This window comes from Miniopterus schreibersii (assembly GCF_964146895.1).
Source record: "Miniopterus schreibersii genome assembly, chromosome: 14".
NCBI lineage: Eukaryota > Metazoa > Chordata > Mammalia > Chiroptera > Miniopteridae > Miniopterus > Miniopterus schreibersii.
The window spans coordinates 34302429-34328476 of record NC_138114.1 but is presented as its reverse complement, the minus strand read 5'-3'; the positions used below and the strand labels follow the sequence as shown (position 1 = coordinate 34328476).

Here is a 26048-nt window from a genome sequence, read left to right as displayed (position 1 = left end):
TTTTTGCACATAGCTTTTTCTTAAGGAAAATTCATAGAGAGGGGTCTGGGTCAAAAGATGTAAACATCTAGTAATTAAAAATAAGAGGATGTAAACATCTAGGTGAACTGAGCTTTAAGAGAAAGGTGGTAGGCTAGGACACTTACCATGTGGGCTCTGGATGAGTCTATCTAGAAACAGTTCCCTCTGCCCCATCCTATTTTTCCTCCTGTCTTTAGTATCCTCTTCTCCCCCTTGAACATGGAATTCTATTTTGAGGCTCTCAAAACTCAAGTTATAGAGTCATTGTTTTTTTTATATGCTTGTTTGTTTTGGTGTTTTCCTCTGGAGCTCAGTTTTCTTTTGAAACAATACATTCTTTCTCGTAAGAAATTCAAGTAGTACATAAAAAGACAAGGAAGAAAGTGAAAAAAATCACTTGAGACTTACTACCTAGAGATAACAAAGATTGTTATTTTTATTAACATTCTTTCAGACATTTTCTATTATCTGTAGAGAAGATGAAATTTCAACTCGGCCTTTCTGACTTTGCAGAGTTGCTCAGACCTGTGGTTGAATTTTGGCTCTGCCTCTAGTTAGCCATCTATCTAGATAAATTAGTTAGCCTCTTCAAAGTCTTAGTGTCCTCATCGTTAAAATAAAGCACCTACTTCATAGAGTCAGATCAAGTTCCTGACACTAGAAACTGCTCAAATGGTATCTACAGTTTTTTTGCTCGCGGTGGTAGTGGTATGCCTACTGCCTGGCCTCGGTAATAAATTAAACCTTTATATATTCCTACAATATTTCCTTCTAGCGAGACTGCAGCTAAATGTTGAAAACTTTCAAATGAAAGTTGTTAAAATTTTATTTTTGCCATATATAAATAGTGATTATCATTATCAAAAACCACCTAAAGACCCGGCCTGAGGTGGCCCAGCGGCTGAGCATCGACCTAGGATCCAGGAGATCACGATTCGATTCCTGGTCAGGGCACATGCCTGGGTTGCAGGCCCAATCCCCAGTCGGGGCATGCAGGAGGCAGCCGATTGATGACTATGTTTCTGTCTTTCTCTCTCCCCCTTCCTTCCTCTCTCCCCCATGATAAAAATGTCAAGTAATATAGAGAAAAAGTCAAATTGGGTTTTTTTCACTGCACCCTGAGAAATGTCTTCTGCAGTGTTGATCAGATCGTAGTACCCTATTTAAATAAAAATTAGACTAAGTTTTGGCTTCTTAAAGATCTCAAATTACAGTTCTTGGTTATAACAGAATAACATTTTAATCATTACCTGTTGTCTCTTACCCCATCTTATGTGTGACTTTCCCTATTGTTCATTTGAGATAATGCCTCTGAGGGATGAGAAGGAGAGTTTTGTGATACGTGATGAACTAATGAAAACTGTTCCTTATTTCTTTTCTCAGTACAAAAATCCTTGGGTTGGTAGAGGTATGAGTGAGGCCTGGGTGGGAGGAATTGTTCTCTGCCCTGTTTTCTAGTGGATTGAAGGGATGTTCAGCTCTCCTCGTAACTGTGGGAATTAAGGGGATTTCTGGCATTGGGGATAAGTGAGAGGGCAAAAGGTTCATCCTATCCCCTCCTTACAGTGGCCTGTTCACATACTACTAATGATGAGGGTTCATCTAGATGAGGGAACCCTAGGAAAATCCAGGGTCATTAGGTTTGATTAATACACTATCCCTTAGGATTAATACTCAAAAAAGACAAAGTACTGAGAGAATAATAGGGAAATATCAACCATAATGCATTGGGCAGTGTGGGTGACATTGAGAGACAAGCTCCTGTCCCCTGGCTGGTATTCGCAATAGAGCAGACATCTTTGCAAAAAAAAAACAGGAAAAAGTCACCTTTTTGTCATCCCATGTAGTCTTCCTTTTACAACAGAAGAGTAGGCCTGGCTGACTACTTGGGGGTAGTGCCTGATGAAACCTCTTCATATATTTGAATTTTCTCTCCTTCACCATTCATGGAACTGAAATTTGAGAAATGAAAAGAGCAGGTGTCAGTTGAGAACTGATCTTGAAGGGTTTGCTTTTCAAATATATACCCAATGAGAAAAAATAGCTACCTTCCGATAACAGTGCTTTAAAACTTTCAAATTGACAGAAATTTGGAAGGAATAGATGCCACCCCGTTGGTGTTATAAAGGCATTTTTATTTTTTCAATATAACTTAAGTTTAGTGGTATATAGCCTTTCACAAAATTGGCCCTTTTTGTGGAATGTTGAGGTTCCATTGTTTTAGGAAAAGTGCACCTTCATTACACTCAGTTTGTTCAGAAAAACATACTGCCTCTTTACTTACTTGAGTCATTACTCCAGTTATATTTTTGTGCCACCTCCCTTCAGCTCTTATCAGTTTGTCTTGTATAAAAGTTAGCAGATTCCACAGACTTTTAGGGCACAGGTTATGAGTTAGCAAGAAGTGATTGTTCTTCTATATAAGAGGGGACAGTAGTAGGTAGAAGATGAGCAGTTGTTGTTTTTTTATATATAAGTGCCTCCCATTAATTTGCCCCATGAGCCTTTCAGTGTCGCAGTAATCGCCTGAGAGGATTTTTCCCCCACCTGAGAATTTTAAAAGAGAAAGATTGAGTACTTTAATCCTGTGTACTACCTCCAGAAATTCTGATTTAATTATTCCAGAGTATGGCCTGAAATGAGGAAACATTAGGCACATGCTAAAAATTATCCACTACAGGTATATGCAAAGAAACTAGAATTTGACCTCAGCTCCAAGCTCACAGCTTTTGCTTCTTGGTCCTTTGGAACATATTTAGAATGTTATAGTATCAAACTTTTATCATATTTCCTTGAAAGGGATTTAAAACACCATTTTACTATATTCTTACATACCATATTATTACATCTTGTGGATAGTTTTTCTGAAGGAAAGTCAGCTTTACGGAGAAAAGTGGTAGAAAATAGAATTCAGTAGAATATCCATTTTGTCTTGTAACCTTTTCTAGAACATGGCACTTACATTCTGTTACGTGAAGGTCTCTTGAAGGACTTGACTTTCTAGAGTAAAGGGGGGATGATTAGAGGAAGATACAGCAGTTGTTCCCTATCACATAACATATTGCAGAAGTGAAGAGGTGACTTTCATAGTTAAGTATGAATTAATAAAAATTCTAATTTTTATTTTGGACATATGAAAGTATGGGTTTAGCTGGACTCTGACACTTTGAATAGTAGCAGAGGTAGTTTTTTGTAACTTGTCTCAAATATGAATGTGAATTGAGTTTATGAGACTGTGATTTTTGCAGTCTGAATAACCATATGGAACCCTATTCTCCAAACTCTCCTTCTGTCCCCTCTCACCCCCATTCATCAGGCTCCGTGCAGTGGGAAAAGTGGGACACAGTCTCAGATTTTCACACCATTATTCAACTCAGTGAAACCAAGTTTGCCTTCCAGTTTTTGAAACCTTATATTTTACACTATACTTAAAAGATAGCTAGCTGACAGGAACAATTTAAAAATAGCAGACCATGGACAGGTGACAAAATGTCACGCTGGCAGCACCAGACTGCATTAACAAAAATCACCAGATGTCACACACTTGATTCTATTTTCACAGCTGATTAAACAGCAGTATTTGTTGGACAAAAGAAAGGAACTAGAAATGGCCTCATCTGAATTTGGAATCAGTTTTTCTTTTGCTGTTATATATTTTTCTCTCTTCCAAAATTCCGTAACAACTGTAAGAAAACTTAAGGCATACAGTATATTAAGTAAAAAATAAAATTATAAAATAATCCCCATTTTAGAAAAGAAACCTTTATACATATGCACTCCCTAAACTGGGAGACTAAATCAGAATGTTAACAGAACTTGCCTTGGTTTGATTGATATTCTTGTTTTCTTCATTTTTCTGTGTTGTCTAATTTTTCTCCAATGAAAATATATTGCATTTTATACTCTAAACATTAATTTTTGAAGAGGTAAAGAAAGTAACTTAAAGAAGCCATAAGTGGTCTTACTAAAAAGAATTTGCATTTAGGTGGGGAAAATTAGATTATATTTAAATAATTGGTTCTGGTGAGTCTGGCATTGATTGACCCAGAGTTTCTTTTAATATCTTTTATTGATGATACTGATCCTGAGATCTATTGGGTCAAAGAGGCCAACAGAATTAGGCAGGATACCAGGAAAAGCAAAAAGTTTCTGCTTTATAGGAAGTAGTAATGCCTTCTACAAAACATTGCCCAAGGCTCTTGTTTTGCTGTATCTTTAGAAAGATTGAATCGGAAGAAATCAGTGTGGGATAGAGGATGATTAATTAGAAAGCTACTTTTCATTTTCATTTTTGCTGGCTGAAAAGTCCTAAACCTCATGGAAAGAGTCCAAAAAGGATCCAGCTTCTGGAGGACTACAGAGAGGGGCATTCAAAAACATACATAAACATATGAAAATTATTATTCGATGCAGTGATTGTAAACCACATGCTTCTTTACTGTTAATGATTGTAGCACAGGAAATAAAAGAAGTCGAATGAGGATCAGCTTAATTTGGACTTGGTTTTCTTGATAACCCTTTATTGTCATAGGAATGTTTAGGGAACATAGCTAGCTTTTAAGAACCACACCTACCTCTGAATATTCTTTGCTTAAAGATCATAGAGACCTTCTCTATATGCCATTTCCTTACGTTCTGATAGGCAGAGATTTTGAACTCTTGTTGGGTTTTTAGGCAGACTTTCAGTGCTGGTTATTTACTGTTAAATTTGAATACCTCAGAATATAATGAGTAGATCACATCTAGTTCTCATAGATGTTAGTATTTGGTGGTAATGAACCCAAAGAGTATCTTGATTATCTGAAAATAATGGAGAGAATGTTGATATAGCTAACAAAATTCAGAATGTAAAGTCTCTACTGAGTCAAAGCCTTGTTCTGGTGACAAATTTTCCTGTAGTAGGTTCTGATCAAGGTGGTGGTGGCAGGCGATAGCACTCGTTGCATATGGTGTAGACTATAATTTTTAGGGACTCTAAATTGACTTAGGAGCTGGAAAAGCATATGACACATAGATACTGTTAAATTTGTCATTTAACAATGGCTTGTTTTTGAAACTCCTAACAATTAGCTTCTAGTAAATATGAAAATATCTAAAAAATTCATTAAAAAAACAAAACCGGAAATTCTGTTAGTAAGAGATGATTCATTACTAATATGATGATTTTTCTGTAGAAAACATTAAAATATAAACAAAGAATTTTACCAAAATATAAATGTTAGCAAAATAGTTTCCACAAAACTAGAGATAGGTATAATGTCTTCCTCCTGATAGGGAGGTTTAAAATAATAAAAACCAAAAATAATTTTTCTTGAAAGTTCTTTAATGCTTCATGGTAAAATTAGAACAGTTTCATCAGAATCCATCAATGGCTGATGATTTTTTCATTCTTAATTACTTTTTCTGTCACACACACACAGCCAATTCAAGCAACATTACACTTACGAGAGTTTTGTTTTTCCCTTGTCCCTAATATGAAATGACCTTTCACAGATTACTGTGATCTGAGGGTCTTCTTTAAGAGATTAGAATGGCTTTGATTTGAGAAGGAATTCATTATTCCCCCTTTTTATTGGAGGCAAATACTATGTTTTGTCAACTGTGATTTTTTTTTTCTCCCTTTTGGGCCAGAAGAGCTTGATAATGCTGTTTGCCTGCAGTACTGCATAACAGAATTCAGTACCAAGTCATGACTAACGTTTTGCAATTATATATAACACTGTATTTTCTGTAAAAGTCAATCACTTCTTCCTTACCTCTAGCTCTCTCTGCATCACTCTCCCCCCAAATGCTGCTGACATTTATTTAAACAGTGGTAGTGACCTAAAATTAACATTTTTCTGAGAATTTCATGGTAACTCTTGACATAATTAGACATGAAAACCTTGCAGAGCCGAGTTTGTAGATACTAGCTTCACACAATAGCAATAATGATTTTGTTGCAGGAATTGGTCAAGGAAACTTACTAAGTACATTTTTCCCATATAAGACTCTCTCTCTTTCGTTTTTCTTTTGATACACCCACCTCCTTTTCCTAAATAATTAATGAAATCTTAACCCTGGAGGCTATTGGCTGAAGCATCTGATTTATTCTTGTCACCTTATAGACCAGAGGTTGGCAAACTTTGTATTTTAGGCCTTTGGGTCACATTGTCTCTGTTGCACATTATTGTTTTTTAATTTTTGTTTTTTACAACCCTTTAAAAATGATTCTTAGCTCAGAGGAGTACAAGCACAGCAGCCAGCCAGTGTGGACAGAAGTTTGCAACCCCTGTTACTACTATGAGGACAAAGGTCTGAAGACAAGCATTATGCCCAAGGTCATATAACTAGTTAGTGATAGGCGCAGCAATAAGAACCCTAGATTTTTAAGCCAGTCGTTCCCCAGTCCATTATATAAATTTTACCTTCTTTCCTCCATTTGCCATTCTGATCATTGTTGCATTTTTGAGTCACTATGAGACCTTTATCTTTTTATTCCCTCTAAGCTTCAAGTTTATAAAGTTCTTAAATTCATTATTCTGCTGCTCGAATTTGAAGGGCACTATGAATGGTTGTTAAAATAAAATGCTTAATTCAGGGAGTTGGCATGTTTAAATCGGAATGCGGGAGATGCATTAAAATTTCAGACGATTATAATGGAAGCTTCTTTTTTGTTTTGTTTCATTTTGTTTATTTGTTGTTCTTGAGACTTTGGCTTTGTTTTAAGATTTTTCGTGTGTATATTTTATGATTTGATTTAAAAACTTGTGATCGCTATGGCCTTTGATAGCATTGTTTGTTATAGATTAATTTGTTTTTGCTCTTTGTAATGTTCATACTTTACAATGTATTTGTAACGATTATATTAAGCATTATTTTCTTTGTGCTTAAAATAAAATTATTTTATTTTTTAGGACGCATGGGAATCAATTTCCATCATCCAGGAACAGATAATATTATGACACTTAACAGTAAGTCTTCATGTGAAATATTCTATAAAATTAGCAGCCACATTTACAGCATATTATTTCCACTTTTTTTTTCTTTTTAGTCATTTTTTATTTTTCAATTACAGATGACATACAATATTATATTAGTTTTAGGTGTACACGCCAGTGATTAAACATTATATAACTTACTAAGCAATGATTTATCAGGATGTTATTTCCACTTTTTAATTATTACATTTCAGCCTTTGAATGAGTAAAACCGTAGGCCATTATTTTATAACAGTGGTTCTCAAGGTATGATCCCTGGACCAGCAGCATCATTTGAGAACTTATTAAAAATGCAGAATCTCAGGTCCCACTACAGACCTGCTGAATCATAAACTTTAAGGATGGGGCCCAGAAACCTGTGTATTAACAAGTCCTATAGGTGATTCTGATGGGGCTGAAGTTTGAGAATGGTAACTGTATACCAGGGGTTAACAAACTGCAGCGCTGTGAGCCAGATATGGCCCACTGCCTGTTTTTGTAAAGAGCTTTATTGAAACACAGCCACTCCCATTCACATGGATTATCATCTGTGGCTACTTTTGTGTTACAACGGTAGAGCCCCAAAAGCCTGAACTATTTACTACCTGGTCCTTTACAGAGAACTTTGCTGGTAAGGACAGAAGAGAAGGAAAGAGGGAGGTGTGAAGGGAGAGAGGAACTGGGGTAGAGAATGGGAATGAATAAGTCACCTTCATTACACATAACTGAGAATTTTCTCATTTTGGTAGATAGCCAACTGGTGCTTCAAACTGGACCTCAGGGGTCTCCCATTAGATGATTTACATGATATATAGGTGTCAACAGCTTTGCAGGTTAGAAATATTTTTGTTAGTAATATTGGATTGAGTTCTGTTGGATTGAGTTCTGGAGCATCAAAACCTTACTAACCAGAAAGTCATTATATTAATTAATGCTGGAAGAAATAGCTGGCTGGTATAAATTCTCTTTCCAAGTGTCTGTGAACCAAATACTTTGCAGAAGACATTTGCTCAGCTCTCCTGATTGATGGGAAAGACAGGTATCATGGTGTGCCTTCTCACTTCTCAATACTACTTCCTAAGTTTGAATGGGCCAATTTCCCATTCTTTAGTGTTCCTAGTGCATACCTTCCAGTTATACTTTCCTCTGAGAATTACCACTGCTGATGTTGTCTAAACGGAAAGTGTCAGTTGTCAGAAGGACCTATACAAGCCATTGATTTAAGTTTTCTCCTCTATCAAATGAGTGGTATCAAGTTGTCCACTCTTTTCATCTGAGATACACAAGCTAACTCTTGACACACATGGAGGACATCCTGGGTAAATCTAGGATTGCGTACAACATTACCTCTTTCCCTCTTGTTTGCATAGGGATATTAAAATGCCAGTGGAGTTCCTTAAGACAGATTTTAGGTTATCTCTAAAATATATATTTCACATTTCTTTTGGCTCTGATATGTAGCCTACCTCCTAGTGAGCACTGCAGAGAACCCCTGACAGTGCTTGACGGTGCAGGTTCTAATTCACTGTGTGCACATTTTGTTCTAAATAGCTAGTGTCACCCTCTTTTGGAGGGTCTTGGAAACAATAAAATTCCAGACTGTTCACCTCTATTTTCTAATTCCTAAAAGAAAGGTAACTTTACATTTAGATTATGCTACTTCTAATTTCTGGAAGTAGGTACATTGGGGTCAAGATGAATAGGCATGCTTAACTTGCTGAGCTACAGCAATTTTGTGAAAATACTTCAGCTAGGCAGTGGGATTTAGAGTTGAATGTAAAAGGAAAGAACAGCATGGTAGTGTGTTTGCCTGAAGGAGTGAGTGTGTATTTGAGAAAAGATCAAATATTTTTCAAGAGGGAGGGGATGTAATTTTTAATTTTTTGTGTAAAAAAATGAAGCTAGAAGACATTTTTCTTTCTAAAAGGTTTGGATTTCCTTTGTTTTGATTCTCTTTAAATTCTCTGCTTTTAAATAAGAGATTTTGTTTAAGTTCTTTCTACTTTGTGCATGTTACTTAAAATGCCCATTTTAGCCTCTAAATTTTCTTACCTGTAAGAGAAGGGGACTGAATTAGGTCATCTTAATGATTGCTTTGAGACTGAAGACTATGATTCTGTAGTATATTTTAAAGTACCAAAAGGATCGCCCTGGCTGGTATGGCTCAGTTGGTTGGGCATCATCCTGTGCATCAAGCTATTGTCTGTTTGATTCAGGGCACATGGCTGGGTTTCAGGCGCCATCCCCCGTAGGGGGTGTGCAGGAGGCAGCAGATTGATGTTTCTCTCTCACATTGATGATTCTCTCTCTCCTTCTCTCTTCCTGTCTCTCCAGAAAAGTAAAAATTAAAAAAAAAAACGTTAAAGAGAATGCTCCATGATTCATTTTTCTTTGCCATTGGACCGTTTTGATAGGACAGTTGAAAATGATGGTCATTCATCTCATCTTTATTGCAATCTTGTTTAAAACATGGCACTGTTTTCATTTTCTAAAAAAAGTAAAGGAACATGCTGATGTCATACAGCCACAAAAAGCCATCTATGGCTTGGACACACACTTTATTCTGCTAATCAGTCTCTTAATCCAGTGTGATTTCTACTCTTGGGTTTTCCCCAAAAGATCACTGAGGTTTCATTTAGCTCCTTTATAAGAAAGCTAAATAATACTTTATTGATTGTGGAGAATTAGTGCACTTCCAATAGGATCAGCCTTACTTTCAGAACATAGTCTTCCTTGTTAGTGACAAGAATTTTAACCATACTTCCAAAGAGGCTTCTAGTCAATGAAGATTGGGAGTCTGAGACTTTCACAGACTTGGTATGCAGATGATCCCTAGGTAAACTTAAGTAGATGAAACTTTGCCTTCTTTTCTTTGTTGCTCTCCACACACACACCTTTGTTATCCGACTCAATTTTTTTTCAGCCTAATATAGTGGAAAGAATGCAGTTGGGGAAGGCGGCAAAAAGATCTTGGTTTAGCCCGGCCGGGCATGGTTCAGAGGTTGAGCGTCGACCTAGGATCCAGGCTATCGGGGTTCAATTCCTGGTCAGGGCACATGCCTGGGTTGTGGGCTCAATCAATGACTCTCTCATCATTGATGTTTTCTGTCTCTCTCTCTCCCTCTCCCTTCTTCTCTCTGAAATCAATAAAGATATAAAAAAATTAAAAAAAAAATAGATCTTGGTTTAAATCGTTGATTCATTACTTATTTGCTGTGTGAACTTGGGCAGGTTACCTGGTGTTTATTTAAAATGGACATACTAACCTCTTCTTTACAAACAGTAAGGTTAAATATGCATTGCCCCTACTACCAAACCTAGCAAGAAATGCACACCTAAAAAAAAGCTATTCTGTGCTTCTTCTTCTTCTGCCCTTCCCCTATTTTTTTTTCTTTTGAAGTAGCTATAATTTTTAATCCTGGCTATACAACCAAAATGGGAACCAAAGTAGAAAATACCTGTGACCCTACACTAAAGACTTAATTTAATTGGTCTGGGATGAAACCTGGTTGCGGAGGGTGAGTGAGGTGTAGATGGAGAAGACTACAGTTAGAAGTAGTTACCTCTTGATAGATCCACCCCCTTCCCCTTGCCAGTGTCTGTCTGCATCTGAGCATGAAGGAATCAGGTATTATAAGGGCTGTGCCCATCCATTCCCTCCTATTTCTTTCCCCTCAAGGCTTGATCTGCTTTTGTTGTTCTCTGAGGTTTTCCTGAGTTCACGTCAGAAGCAGCAGCTGTTTTTGAGCGGTAAGGGCAGGGATGATGGGAATGGGCAGCTCTCATGTTGTTGGAGCTCTTCCCAAATTCTCAGGTCAAGTCCTTTCCATAGCTTTCCTCCATGAAGGAACCCTCCTCTCACATGAGAGGAACCTTGTGATAGGGACAAGGTGAGCACTCACTGACCAGGGGCGGGGGGCAGGCCTTTGTTCCGCTTAGACTCCTGAGCACGCTAGCACCCATTCTGTTCACTGTCTCTTTTCTCTGGAATAAATTACCTATGTTATTTGTGGGTTTGGAAATGTAAGATTAGCAAGTATTGGCCATCCCGAACAATCTAGAAATTTAGTATTTATATAAAGTTCGAAGGACATCATGAGGTTTTGGCATAGTAGTTCAGAGAAGATGGTTTATTTGAGAACACATACCAGATGTTTGGGTGCATACTTCTGTAGTAGGCAATTTCAGACCTGATTTGGACATATTGGTATGTGTAAAATACTCTGGTATGTGATTAGAATCCTCATGACTTTTCTTGATTTCTTGCTTTGGGGGGGCAGTTATTATGTCATTTAGCAACATGCTACTGAAATAAAAGTAAGGTGGCAGTTAACTATTCTCCATGGAATGCTATCAGGCCACAGGTGTGAGGGTAAATAGACATTGTCTGAAGTAAGCCAATGTGGATGCCCACTCTCTCCAACCAGTGATAATAGTGTGGTGCAGAGATTCTTTACCTAGGTTTGTTTCCAGAGAAATCTTGTCACACACACACATTTTGAATGGCTTTTTTTTCCTGTTTTATTTAGGAATTTAGGATGTGGACCTAGAAGTTCAGAGTGATTACTTTGATAACCTGTCACATATTAAGAGGCTCTGTTATTAGTAACCTATATGGCTAATGTAGTTTAGACACAACTTTAATACTAGATGCAAGATGGTAGAGCAAAGCCTGGAACTGCGATTTGGACAAGACAGGAAAATAGTGTATGGAAATGAATAAGGTGGTTAGGGGTTTCCTAGAGAGCAGAGAAGAAAAGATGTCAAGACACATGGGTATCGAGACTCTTGCGCTGACCTTGTGGAACTTATACAGGGTGGGGCAAAAGTCGGTTTACAGTTGTGAGTATGCAAAACACAGAGTTTATTATTTTATTCTTATTTATAAATTACTGTATTATTTTCCATACAGACTGTAAACCTACTTTTGCCCCACCCTCTGTTATAATGATACTATCAGAAGAGTGGGTAGAATTGGTGTTACTGAATATTTGGGTCTGATGTGTGGAATGGTGAGAATGAGGATCTGAAAGGTGGTTAGGGGTCAGATGGTGAGGGGCCTTGGATGTTCCAATGAGAAGCTTGGACAGACATGTGTTACCTTGCTAGAAGATTAGGTTTATCCAAAGATGAATGCTCAGGATGATATGGGGTATGGAAAACCATTTCTTATGAGGAATAGCTAAATATATCTTCATTGTAGAGAAGAGACAACCAAAAGGAAATAGAGTAAGGACCCTCAAACAAAAGTAGGATTAGGCTTGGGTCTATGATTAAGGATAATAGAGAGGCAGCTGTAAGAAAGAACTTTCCAGCTAGTAAGAATGGTTCTACCATGAAGTATTGATCTTTAGCTTTCCAGTCGTGTTCTATGGAACCCAAGCATCCAGGGAGATACTTTAAGGGCCACTATGGGAGAAAGATACCCGAAAAGTGGGGCTCTGGGTCCCTGTGCTGTTTTGACCTGAATAGCCTTGTTCAGGAAACAAATATCTCTTATTTGTTAGGGTTCATTTGTTGGAGGAGAGCGGGCTCTGATACTTAAAAAAAAGTTTGAAAAAAATGATTGGAAGGGGCTGAATTGAGCCTCCTTATTCTTGTACCTTAACTTTTAATTAAGGTATTCCAGCAGAACCAGGTAGGGCATCTTTGTGTTGTTTACAGAAGTAATTTCTGTTTTGTTTGGGAGATTTATTAAAAATCTATAGGTTTCCTGTAAGCTTTTTAAATTTTTATTGATTTTTTTAGAGAGAGAAAAAGGGAGAGGGAGAGAGAAAAAAACATTGATGTGAGAGAGAAACATAGATTGGTTGCCTCCCATGCACACCCCAACTGGGGATCGAACCAGCAACCTGGGTATGTTTCCTGATTGGTGATGGAACGACACTCCAACCTACTGAGCCACACCGACAAGGGCAGTTTCCTGTAAGATTTTGTAAGCAATGAAGCAGAATGTTGCAAAAGTTCAGTTGTTTAGAATGCAGGATATAGTTTCATATTATTAATGACAATTGGATTTTCTAACCAATTCAGAAAAATATCTATTAAAATACTGATTTTAATTCATAAAATAACAGCTTTAACTCTAATGATTAATAGAAAACAGTAGTGCTATGGTAATAATAATGAAATGAAATAGAATTTGATTGAGAAATTCTTTTTTATTCATCTTAGATTATGCTACTAAAAGCAAACAGGATGGTGAAGTTTCTGGAAATTTGAAAGGAATTTCTGGGTACTTTCAAGGACTTTATAGCTTTGAAATACTGGCTCTTCAATATTAGTGTATAAGAGTAAAGGGCTTTTCAGATGTCCATCAACTGGTATATTACTTTACTAGGACTGCCATAATAAAACAAATTTATTTTCTCACAGTTTTGGAGGCTAAAAGTCCAAGATCAAGGTGCCATCAGGGTTGGGTTCTCTTGAGGCCTTTCTCCTTGGCTGTCAGGTGGCTGCCTTCTTTCTTTGACATGGCCCTTCTCTGTGCATGGGCACTCCTAGTATCTCCTTTTCTTATAAGGACACCAGTCCTATTGGATCAGGGCCCTATCCTAATGAGCTCATTTTACCTTAATTACTTCTTTAAAGACCTGTCTTAAAAAACAGTGACATTGGGAGTTAGGGCTGCAAGTCTATGAATTTTAGGGGGACACAGTTCAGTTCATAAGTACTGGTGAATGGGTAAATTGTGGTATTTCCATACTATGGAATACTACTGAGCAGTTAAAAAAATGAAATATTAACACAGGCAACATCATGGATAAATCTCAAAAATACGATGTGACATGAAGTCAAACACATTGATTCCATTAATTTGAAGTTGTTGAAAGGGTACACGAGACTATAGTACAGAAAGAAGATTAATGTTTGCTAGGGGCTGTTGGTTAGGGGATGGAAACAACAGCAAAAGGGCACAAAGAAATTTTTTAGGGAGATGAACTGCTCTGTATCTTGACTATAATGGTAGTGGTTATATGACTGCATTATCTCCAAAATTGATCAAACTGTACACTTAGAGTGCTTGACTTTTATTGAATATAAATAATACAAATCATACCTCAATTTAAAGGGGAAAAAAAAGAATAAACTCTGTAGAGCCAGTGTTGATCTGGACTCAGTCCCAGGTTTGCTGTTTTAGTAGCTGAATAACCTGGGCCAGTCATCTTCCTGGTCCTCAGTTTGTCCATCTGGAAATGAGTATTATGATAGTTGCTTTGGGAATTAGAATAGGCATGTTAAGCATTTAGCATACAGAACATGATAAATCATCAGTAGGTTATTATATTTTATTTCATGGTATTTCTTCTCTTTGTAAAGTATGTCAGTAACACTAGTATTATTTATGCCTATCAGTTATTGGTGTTACTTTGTAGGCTTGCAAATGAAATGGAAAGATTTGTCTGAGAAAAATGTGTAAGAGTCAAAGAGAGAAGGGTAGGAAGAAGGGATTCTAAAACATCTACATACTTTATGTAAATATAGCAGATAAGTGTGTATCCCATCCCTTCAAGCACATTTTACCTGCTAAGTTCATGTTGTTTACAGATAAATTGATCTTTCAAATTATAGTTTGCCAGATTTGAGAATCACTGGCCTAAAACATTGTTACTTACCATTATAAAGACAAAGATAGAAGAAGAGCATTTATGAGACAAACTCCATCACTCCTGCTCTTTGGGAATTTACAATGTCATTAAGGAAAAGGGGACATTCTTTTACTAACTTTAAGATCTTAACTCATCTTTGGTGAAATTTTTTTCTATGACTAATATTTAGATGGAAGCTGGAAAGGGATCATTAGATGTTTGAATAGAATTGAATTTTGCATACTGAAGTGGTATTCAAAAAATAAGCCTGCAAGATGTTTTTAAGAAACTGATTTTATTGCAAGGAAAGAAATTAACTACTTGTTTCCACAGTTGACTTTTACTAGTTGTGACAGATGTTTCTAAGCCAGTTAATAAAATGTTGTACTAAGTTCTTTGTATCTTGTTCATCTGTTTTTCATCAATATCGCATCCCAGGGACTCTGCTTAAGTTCCTGAAAATAGTGCATGCTTTCCTGATCCACAATAGAGTGGAGATATCTCCCCTTGACCTCTTGTCTTTTGAGCCTCTATAGTGGAACCTGTGTATAATGTCATTTGCTTAGAGAAACTTCAGCCCATGTGGATGAATCCATGTAGTTGAAGAATTACTTTAGATTTTTAGATCAGATTATAATGTGCGCTTGGGGAATCACATGTATGAGTGCAGCCATTTTAAACAAGTGTGGGCCAAGTCATAAGGAGTAACAGATGATCCCTTTACAGTGTTGCCTCGTATGGCTAACAAAGCACCACTCTATTAACATGGGGGTGCCATTTACAATGTACTAGTCATTGACCATGTAAATTTATTTTTAGAATAATTTGGGCCTATCCCACTGTGAACTAAATGTACCTTTCTATACACACACACACACACACACACACACACACACACACACACAGGGTGGGGCAAAGTAGGTTTACAGTTGTTTGTTTGGAAAATAATACAATAATAAATAATAATACTGTGTTTTAATAAAGAATAAACTGTGTTTCGTTTGCTCACAACTGCAAACCTACTTTAGCCCCACCCTGTATATATATATTTTTATACTTCCCAACAAGTATTTATTATTAGTTAAGCCATGATTCAGGATCCCAGGGTGGGGTGTACCCAGGTCCCCTTTTGCCTCCCTGGGAGAAGGATGGAGGACAGAGGACATGGGGTGCAGCCAGTTCAGATCTTCCCAGGAAAAGTGCCTTCTGCCCAGCAGGAATCCCAGACCAACACCCAGGATATGGCGCAGAGGGACTTGTACGCATGCCAGTGCCATCTGCACATGGAGACATCATGCCCTTCAGCGGCCATTGCCTTCTCACAGTGGTGGAAGTCCAGGTAGTTCTGCCAGCAGTTCCTGGAATCCGCTGTCAAAAGGGGCAGTCTGGTAGGTCTTAATTCTGGTCTTGGTGACTTCTGCCATGTTGCTGACTCCTAAAGATGCCCCTGAAGCAGCTTGCAGCTCATTGTGAGCCTCAGCAAAGATGCCTCCATCTGACTGTTTATATTTATTTTGATGGATTGAAAATAATTCTTTACTTTTTTTTCAGTTTTGTATTATTCAGGTTTATGATTCAAAGACTACAAAAATTGTATCATTTTGGATTTTCCACATTAATGTTATAACCTTTTATTCCCAATGAGCCATTCTAAAATATTTGTAATGTTTTAGTTTTTTACTGGTGTATATACATACCAAACAATGCACAGATAATAAATTATGTAGCTTGATATATTATTATGAATTGAACAGTCATAAAACTAGTACTTAGATCAAGACCAAAACATTACCAATACCTAGAACCCCACTCAGGCTCCCTTCCAGTTAATACCCCTAGCCAAGGGTAACCACTACTCTGACTTCTAAAAATTAAATGTAATTTTTATGAGGTCTAAAATTATTTAATACACAGGAAATGGTGAAAGAATTTTGTCTGTAATGATGATGATGATGATGATTGATAATCAAGAATTAAAGATCGTAGAGGAAGTAGATAGGACTTTATTTAAAAGTAGATCACATCACCTGGCTGGCATGGCTCAGTGGTTGAGTGTCGACCTATGATCCAGGAGATTGCGGTTCAATTCCCAGTCAGGGCACATGCCTGGGTTGCAGGCTTGATCCCTGGTGGGGGACGTGCAGGATGCAGCCAGTCATTGATGTTTCTTCCTCTCTCTCTCCCCCTCTCCCTTTCTCTCTCTGAAATCAATAAAGGCATTTAAAAAAAAAATCAATAAGAATATTTTTAAAAAGTGTATCACATCTTATATATCTGATATAAATCTATACTAGCATAGAATATATCATATAGGTGGAATTAGACACACTACCCCCTTTTTTTCCTATGTGGGATTGTTTTGTGCTGGCTCATTTAAGTTTTTGTGTTCATTATTCTTTCTTGTGTAAAATTCATACTGATCTCATGGGAATGCACTACCTTTGTGCTCCCAAAGTTCTTTACTTGGTGTTCATTTCATTACCTCTCCCTTAGGGAAGAGTTTGACTCTAATTAGTCTATTTGCAAGTGGCCCCCATATGAGCAAATTTTAAATCTCCAACAGAGTTGGCCTACATTCTGAAGGCCATCAGGGCATATATTCCTCCCTCCCTGGATTGCATACTCAGCTAACAAGCCATATTTGTTGAATACCAGCTCACTACAGAGCGTTCTGCCAGGTTCATTAGAAGATATTAAAAGGAGAAGATACCGCCCTTGCTCTCTGGGAATTTAATAGTATAGTGTGGTGTTTGAAAGTGGGGAATCTGGAGCGAGGCTGCTCAGATTTATATTCCAAGTTCACCACTTCCTAGCTGTGTGATTTTAGGTGAGATACTTAATTCTATGTCCTGTTTTCCTCTGGTATTTGAGAGAAGAGCCTAAGATTCTTATGTCATGAAGGTGTGGGGTATGTTGATGATGTTAATACAGATCAAGCATTTTGAACTGTTGCTGGCGCAGAGTAAGTACCTCATTAAGTTTTAGCTGCTATAGTATTAATCACCATAGAGATCAAACATGAAATACTGAAATGAGAACCAAGGCAGTGCATCATTAAATTCCGCAATGAGTGAAGAAAGCAAATGGAAGCATCCAAGATTTCTGAACCGGCTGCCTGTTCCATATGCTATCTTACCTCCGTGATGTCAGAGTCCCCAGACTGGCGTGAACCAATTTACTGCCCTTGACTAGAATGGAAAAGGAGAAGAATCGATAAAAATCATGAACTATTTAAGGAAGTTTTGATTAAAACTCCCCAGCATGTCTTTTCCAGATCTTCCCTACTCCCCAGTTCAGGATGTTCCTGCCTGCCCCTAGCCTGTCTGGATCTATTAACTTCATGTTTTCTGTTGCTGAATGTTTAGCGGATGATTACTTGAGTGAACAGCATTCTCATTTATCCTTCAGGGTGTTAAGGTCTGATGAGTCATTTGTACCTTAGTATTGTAATCATTCTTTTTCACTGAGTACCTGGTTAGAAATCAGATATAATGAAAGAATGGAAATTTGTTGTTTGCGAGAGAAATGAGTAATTTTGAAATACAGAATGCTTTATCATTTCTCTACGTAGAGGTTCTGCAGTGGGGTGTTGGGTAGCACAACACCCTTGAGGATGGGGGAAGGGACAAAGAAATAAGAGGATGTGAAAACATATTTAATCTCTTTTTGAGTGTTATCTGTTATTGTTAATTCACTCATATTATCATAAATGAAGTAGGCTTTTTGGGAGGCCAAGCTAGGAAACTACCATTTATTATACACTCTATGGTAAGATGAACTCCAGCTTCCAGATTATGAAAAGTTTAAAAGTTAAAAAAAAGTTTGTGGAATGCATTTCCTTTGTAAGTGATATAAAGAGTAATTGCTTTGTAAATTCAGGAGAGATTTTTTTATTTTTTATTGAGCATTATAATGATAGAAGGAGTTAGGGAGAAAATAGAGCTTGAACTGGATAAGTGTGAGTATGTCTGAAGAAAAGTGGAAACTACAGAAGATGAGATGGGCCAACTGGTATTTTAACTTTCTAGCTGAAAAGTGTGAATTCTTTTCCTAGGAGGGAAATAGATTTCTTTAGAACTATCTTATACTGCAAATACAACCCAAATTATCCTTGTTTTTTGGTTTTAAACTATTATGACATTTTATGCTTTAAAAAAATCGATTAAATAGAGTTTCCATTTATTTTTACAGAACCCATTTGGGAACTTTCCCATTTGAGAAACTTTCCACTTTGAAAATAATTTTAGATAACAGGATCTCCTAGCAATTTATGTATGACACCACAGTCTAGCTTTATTAAACACTGTAACAATGCATTCTGTGGGCCTTGAGTTTTGAAGAGGAAGATAATCTTCAGAGTACTCTGTTCTTCAGCATGACCTGGGATATACCCAGTACCTTAATCCCTTTCTGCTTTTTCAGTTCACTTTCTAGATGACAAATATATTGTTTTTCTCTCATCTGTGATACTGTATGGAAGGTAAATGGGGAGACCAAGAGAAACTTCACTGAAAATTTTATAGAAACATTCTGTAAAGCAAGAGTTAATTTTGTGTAAAATTTCCATAGTTTTCAGAGGACTCCATGAAGTGTGTGTGTGTGTGTGTGTGTGTGTATAGAAATTCAGAATGACTACCACATGCTACAGGTTTTAGTTATTTAGAATACATTTTTGTAGGTGATGTCTGATGGTAATAATATATAGTACAAATGAAGATTTATAAATTAGAAAAAAATCTAAAAGAACTCTATATCTGATATAGATAATGGGCCACAATATAAATCTTTTTGAAACGTGTGAACCTATTGTGTCTTTTCAAGTGGCTGCCACATCCAGTTGAATTTCCCTTTAAGGTTGTGATTTAGTTTGTCCTTCATAAAAGTTTTTAAAATATAATATGTCTGCAGTCAAGTTAAACAGTACTTCCAGATCAGTTCTGAGAATACTTAGGAAAGGTTTATGTGAATCTTTTTTATTTCTAAAATCATCATTTTGATACAAATACCCATGGTTTTCTTCTGTGTTTACATGCAGCCAGGAGCTATGGGCGGAGACGAGGTAAACATTTTTTTAATGAGCTCTTTTGCTTGCCAAATTGTGAGTAAATATGAGTGCGTGTATGTTTATATCTGTGTGTGTAAAACAGTTAATATATGGTATGATGTCCTAGTTTAATTATTTTAGTGAAATAATTCTCTTCTATTTTCATTACTTTTTTTTTGTGGTGTTAGTTGGTAATTTGTTTTTTAATCCTAATAAAGACATAGCAAAGACTATTTCTACTGGGAAGTTTTTGTTATATGGTTTATCATGAATGATCTTGAGGGAATATGAAAGTGTTTTGTTTGTTTTTTTTGTCCTGTATCCACTGTGTTCTTTTCTTACCACTTAGAAGCAGAAGTTAGTTTTTAGAAGGCAATTCTCAATCTTAGTAGGTTAACTGGTGAATTTTTGTGTGTGTTATATCCAGAGGCAGGTTTACCTTGAAGCTAAATGAAGCTTTAGTTTCAGGGAACCTCACTTTCATGAGTCCCCTCCAAGATCTTTATATTTGTGTCGTTTTTGTTAAGGAGGGATCCCCAGCTTGTATAGGTACTAGACCCTATAGAACTTGCATTTTCTCCTGGTCATACCTAAACAAAGTAGTAATTGCTTTCATTTGTGTGATGCTTTAACCTTTCTAAGGCATTTCCATATCTGTAATTTGTTCACATAATTTCAGGAAGTAGATATGCTTAATGTAGTAGAAATAGCATGAGATTTAGGGTCAAGGACGTAGGTTGTAATCATTGCTTTAACAGTTAACTCTGGTATCCTCATCTGTAAATTATGAGGTAATAAAACCAGTCTTGTCCAACTTCAAGAGTATTAGTGAAGTTATAGTATTAAAAATGGGAAAGGAAAACCTATCCATGTAAACTAAAAGCATTCCAGAAATACAAGTTGCTTTGGTCCTCATTTGTAGAAACTGGGAGAGATGTCCTTACCTTGGGATGAAACAATAAATATGTATTTGAGTTACCATTGAAACCTTCTTTTGTGGTGGAATCATACAGTCAGTTCTGTTTTCACCTCATGGTGAAGAAAAACATTTGTGTTGTTATTATTTAACCATGGAAATAAATACCATTTAACATTCGTTAACCTAAATTATTTTTAAACTTAAAGTATAGAAAATAATATTACTAGAAATCATTTTGTGCCATATATTTTCTTCAGCTGCTAGAAAAACAATCACTCTCAGGAAGAAATAGGGAATGGACCATTTTACATGGAAAATAAACACCATCTGGAGGGTAGATGGACGGGACTAGCTTGTCCTCTTCTTACACAGTGATCAGTCATCAGATCTCGTTAGTATTTTCCTGCTAGTTTCTCAGGCTTTGCCCCTTTCTTTCCATTTGTATTGTTTCATCTTTCTGAAGTACCACTTTGTCCATGTCACCCCCGCCTTTCCATTCAGCATCCCCATCATTTGGCTTCTCCCCGTTTCACCAGTGTTTTCCTCTGCTTCTGCTGCCTTCCATTTTTCCTGTCTTTCCTGTGTGCTCTGATTCTTCAGCTGGAGATAAGTTCTTTGAGGCCGTTGCCTCTTTTGCTTAACAATGTGATAATACATATAGGTAGCACTTAACAAATGCTTAGTGGTGAGGACTGCTTTAAAGTAACACCCCACATCTATGCAGCCCAGAGTTTGGCATTATATTTTAAAAATTATTTTATTTTAAAAATTATTTTATTTTGCCCGGCTCAGTAGTTGAGCATCAATCCAGGAGATCATAGTTCGATTCCCAGTCGGACACATGCCTGGGTTCCGGGCTTGATCCCCAGTCGGGGACATGCAGGAAGCAGCCAATCAGTGACTTTCAACATCCATGTTTCTCTCTCTCTCTCTCCCTCCCTCTCCCTTCCTCCCTTTGAAATCAATAAAGACATATTAAAAAAATAATAAAATTTATTTTTACAAATTATAGTATATTAAATACAAGAATATAAGATCACCTGTAGTTTCTAAAGTCCTGAAAAAATAACTGCTCTTCCTATTTTCATGTTACCTTTTCCATAACTATTTGTAAGTTTCGACTTTACCGTTTTCAGAAGTCACAATCATCTTTGCATCAAATGCTAAGCTAAACACTGCCTAGGTGACTTGATCCTTGCTGTCTGTAAGTCTGCAGTTCAGTAGTTGTAGGTGAAGAAGTAAATAGCAGAGAGGGGCAGAGAGAGAAAGAATGAGTGTGTGTGGTGGGGGAAGAGCGAACTAAAAGTCTTAATATTGACTTTCTGCATTGAGGAGAGAACAGGCAGAAAATTTCTGTTCCATACTTTTATTCATTTTATTCTTCCATTCCCAAAGCTGTAAAAAAAGAAAAGTCCATTTCCGTAAATGCAGTGACATAGCCATATGGGATGAGGCAGGTGTACCTCATATCCACTTTCATTCTCTGAAATATACTCATCTGGGCCAACGCTGCATAGTATAAATTTGATGAGCTGGCAGATTTTCTCACGCTCATCTATTTGTGTGACCAGAGATTTTATTAATGTTTGATTTGTTTTCTTAAAAAAAAATTTAGACTTTCCCCAAAAGCATAAAAAGTGAGCTTACTGATGTGTTATTTTATTCTATATATGATTAAGATTTGCTACAACTTGCCCTGGCCAGTGTGCTCAGTTGGTTGGAGTATTGTCCCATACACTGAAGGGTTCAGGGTTTGATTCCTGGTTGGGGCACATACCCCTGCTAGGGTGTGTATGGGAGGCAACCAGTCAGTGTTTTTCTCTCTCATCAATGTTTCTCTCCTTTCCTCTCTCTAAAATCAATTTTAAAAATTAATTAATTTTTTTAAAAAGATTTGCTATAACTCATATTCTGTGCATTACATATGCACAGTAGGATAAAAGTAGGTTTACAGTTGTTTGGAAAATAATACAATAAATAGTAATACAAGAATAACTTCTGTGTTTTGCGTACTCACAACTATAAACCTGCTTTTGCCCCACCCTGTATATGTTGGTAGATATTTTAGCAATAGAAAGCAAAGGGAATTACCTGACAGTTTTGAGATCTATCAGCAAGAATTAAGCCAGTAGAATCTTTCACCTCTCTTGAACCTGGAAAAGCTTCGTAGAACAGGTAGAATTTCAGGAACTCTTTGGATAATGGAAGAGGAGGGGAAAGCAAGGCACTCTAGGTATGTGATTCAACTTGAAAGAAAGCTTTGAGGTGAGATTGGCATGACCAGATGCTTGGAAAGTATGTCCCCGAGTGTGTGCAGTGAGGGCCAGCTGGAGAGAAGAAGTTGGCAATGAGATGGTCTGTGCTGCCCTGATGAATGGTTTTTAAAACAGAGGGTAAGACTCCTAGACACAGATATGTCAGGCTTTAGAAGGAGGGTTTCATGAAACAATTAATGAAAACCAGCCCGGCCGGGCGTTGCTCAGCGGTTGAGCGTCGACCTATGATTCAGGCGATCGCGGTTCGAGGTCAGGGCACATGCCCGGGTTGCGGGCTCGATCCCCAATGACTCTCTCATCATTGATGTTTCTGTCTGTCTCTTTCCCTCCTTTCCTCTCTCTGAAATCAATAAAGATATATTTTAAAAAACACACACAAAAAAACAAAGAAAACTTGGGCATTAGCAGAAGGCTTACATGGGGAAACAAGTATTGGAGGGTAGACTCTGGCAAACCAAGTGCTTCCAGTAGTGTAGTTGAAGCAGCAGTAGTTAGGGAAGAAGAATAGATATGAAAGAACAGGATTTGAAAATGACTATTGATTGTATATAAAGTATTTAAGTATCCAATTATATTTCCTATTGATACTCATTTTTACTGTAGAGATGCATTCTAGTAGACAAAAGTTATTTCCCTGTGGCATCAACAGAACGCCAGAGAATTGTAGCATTTTCTTTCAGGAGTATTCTGGTTTTCACAAGCTCTGATATGTGCTGTCCTATACAACTGCAGCCCCTATTAGAAACTAGTACAACAGGTAGTATCATGTAAGATCTTTGCCTTACGTTTAGCAGCGCACCTGATTAAAATATATGTCATGCTTTTCATTGTACATTAATTTTTATGGACTCTGGGAGACTTCTGTCCATATGTAGACATGTTGGGTGTGTGGCAGTACCCTTGATGTTTAACAGAATTTCTTAGGTAAAGAGTAGCAAGGAAAATGGAAAATATCTTTTTAAACAATGTAAATGAGCAAATACAAATAATGATTGGAGTTACTTTACTATTGGAGTTATTATTGTAAAATGTACTTCTTTATATATTTAACCCATAAAAATGTATTGACATTAAATGGATGACTTTGTTGACAACAGTGGTTTTGAAAGTTCAGTAAAACAAACTTGTGTATCACGTTGGATTTGGGTCTTTCTGCCAAAGCCTTGCCCAAGGGAGGAGAGATCAGCTATATTAGTGAAACCATGGTACAAACATGCTATCCTGTTAATTCATAGCTGATTATGTGAGCTTTCTTGTCTAAAGGAATGGATGGTTCTAGAGTGAAACATGGATAGCTGACGAAATTTTTGAGTGCTCATGATTATAATCTCTGAAATGTTACTGTTCATTGTAATCAGAAAATTTGAGCATGATTTTTCACCTTTGCAAGAAAGTGCCTAAAGAAATAATGAAGGAGGGGTTCTTGGTGGTCCACCTAATTTCATTCATTTTGTGTTTGTGTCAGATGCTGGGCTAGACTTTAGATGTGTTCTGTCTCCCTACTGAGTATTCGCTCTAATAGGAGAGAGACACACACAATAAATAAGTGAAACAAACATTTTTATACTCAAAAGTTGTGATAAGTAGTAGGCAGGAAAAATGGGAGGTTCCCTCTAATATAAGATGGTTTTCTCTGAAGAGATGTTATTTAAACTGAAACCAAAAAGGTGGAAAGACAGCTATCTTTAAACTTTTTATTATGGACATTTTCAAACATACACAAAAATAGAATAGTTTAATGAACTGTATATCCATCACTTAGCTTCAATGATTATCAACATTTTGGCCAACTTTATTTCATATATTTCTTCCATTTTCCCCTTAGAATATTTTAAAGAAACTTCCAGACATTATAAGAGAGCTACTTTAAGAAGCTTGAGACAAAGTAGTACTAATAAATGCCACAACATTGATAAACCTTGAAGACATTATACTAAGTGAAAGAAGGCAATTACAAAAGATCACATATAATTCCACTTTTATGAAATGTCCAGAATAGCAAATCTATTGAGACAGAAAGTAGATTAGTGGTTGCCTAGGGCTGAGAGGGTTTGAGGAAAACGGGGATTGACTGCTATTGGGTTAAATGGATGAATTGTATGATGTGTGAATTAATTCCAATAAAGCTGTTATTTTTTTTTTTTAAATATATCTTTATTGATTTCAGAGAGAGGAAAGGAGAGGGAGAGAGAGAGAAACATCAATCATGAGAGAGTCGTCATTGATCTGCTGCCTCCTGCACGCCCCTGACTGGGGATCGAGCCCGCAACCAGGACATGTGCCCTGACCAGGAATCGAACCCCAATTGCCTGGATCCTAGGTCCACGCTCAACAGCTGAGCCACACCCGGCCAGGCAAAGCTGTTATTTTTAAAAAGGGGTTGGGGCTTGACGAAAGAAAGGGCTTTGTGTGTTTGAGGAAGTTAATAGAGCCCAGAATGGCTGAGCTTGGAAGGGGAGAGGAGAGACTGTCTTAAGATGAGATTGGAGGAAGGAAGGAAATCTGATCATGCTAGGCTTTAGCTCCTGGTAAGGATTTTGAACTTGGTCCAAGTACAAGAGGAAATCTATGAATATTTTAAAGCAGGGTCAAGTGATTGGATTTATGTTTTTAAAAGAGCACTCTGCCTACTGTTTGGAGTGGTGTGAGAGAAGTGGGATGTCTAGTTCAGAATGATAGTAGTAGTCCAGGCAAGAGATGACGATGCTTAGGACAGGGTAATGGCAATGGAATTGGAAAGAAGTGAATAAATGGAAGATAGATTATGGAGGGCAGAATCTACCCTCTTTGATGGCATTAGATTCAAGAATTGAATGTGGAAAGTAAATCAGAAGGAAGACTCAAAACGATGTTCAGGCTCTAGCTTGAGCAGTTGGGTGAATTGTGAGGCTACATATTGAAATGGGAGTGAGAGAGAATAGGTTTAAGGTAGATGTCAAGAGTTCATTTATAAACAGATTCAGTTTGTGATTCCTAAGAGATACCCACATAGCAATACGAAGAAAGATGTATTTTTATCTATTTGTATATTAGGATTTATGTAAGACTTTTGTGTAATAAAAGGAATTTTGCTGTCCCCAGAGATTTGAAAAATCTCATCTAGTTCAAATCTCTCAATATTTAAGTGAGACTCAGGTAAGTGGTTTGTCTTGGCCAATGTCACAGATTAAAGCATAGGCTGGAACCTGACTCTTGATTTACGGGCAGTTTTGTTTTTTTTAAAGGGTCATGCCTCATAAT

The 26048-nt window shown here is 37.0% G+C and overlaps 1 protein-coding gene and 1 pseudogene across 7 annotated transcripts in view; one reads left to right on the top strand and one right to left on the bottom strand.

The window, feature by feature from the left end:
* The window catches only part of CPEB3 (cytoplasmic polyadenylation element binding protein 3), a gene marked incomplete at its 5' end in the record, with an annotated part of 131843 nt that overhangs the window by 37196 nt on the left and 68599 nt on the right, over positions 1-26048 (top strand). For 4 of the 6 annotated variants that reach the window (XM_081157525.1, XM_081157524.1, XM_081157523.1 and 1 more), the window contains one exon: positions 6918-6974. In XM_081157525.1, the coding sequence (XP_081013651.1) occupies positions 6918-6974 (57 nt within the window). Of the gene's footprint in view, positions 1-6917; positions 6975-19604; positions 19629-26048 lie in introns of all 6 variants that reach the window. The other 2 variants (XM_081157522.1, XM_081157521.1) reach the window with 1 other exon arrangement.
* LOC308566780 (cytochrome c oxidase subunit 6B1 pseudogene) lies at positions 15750-15993 on the bottom strand (annotated as a pseudogene). The gene has a single exon. The product of its transcript is annotated as a cytochrome c oxidase subunit 6B1 pseudogene (transcript).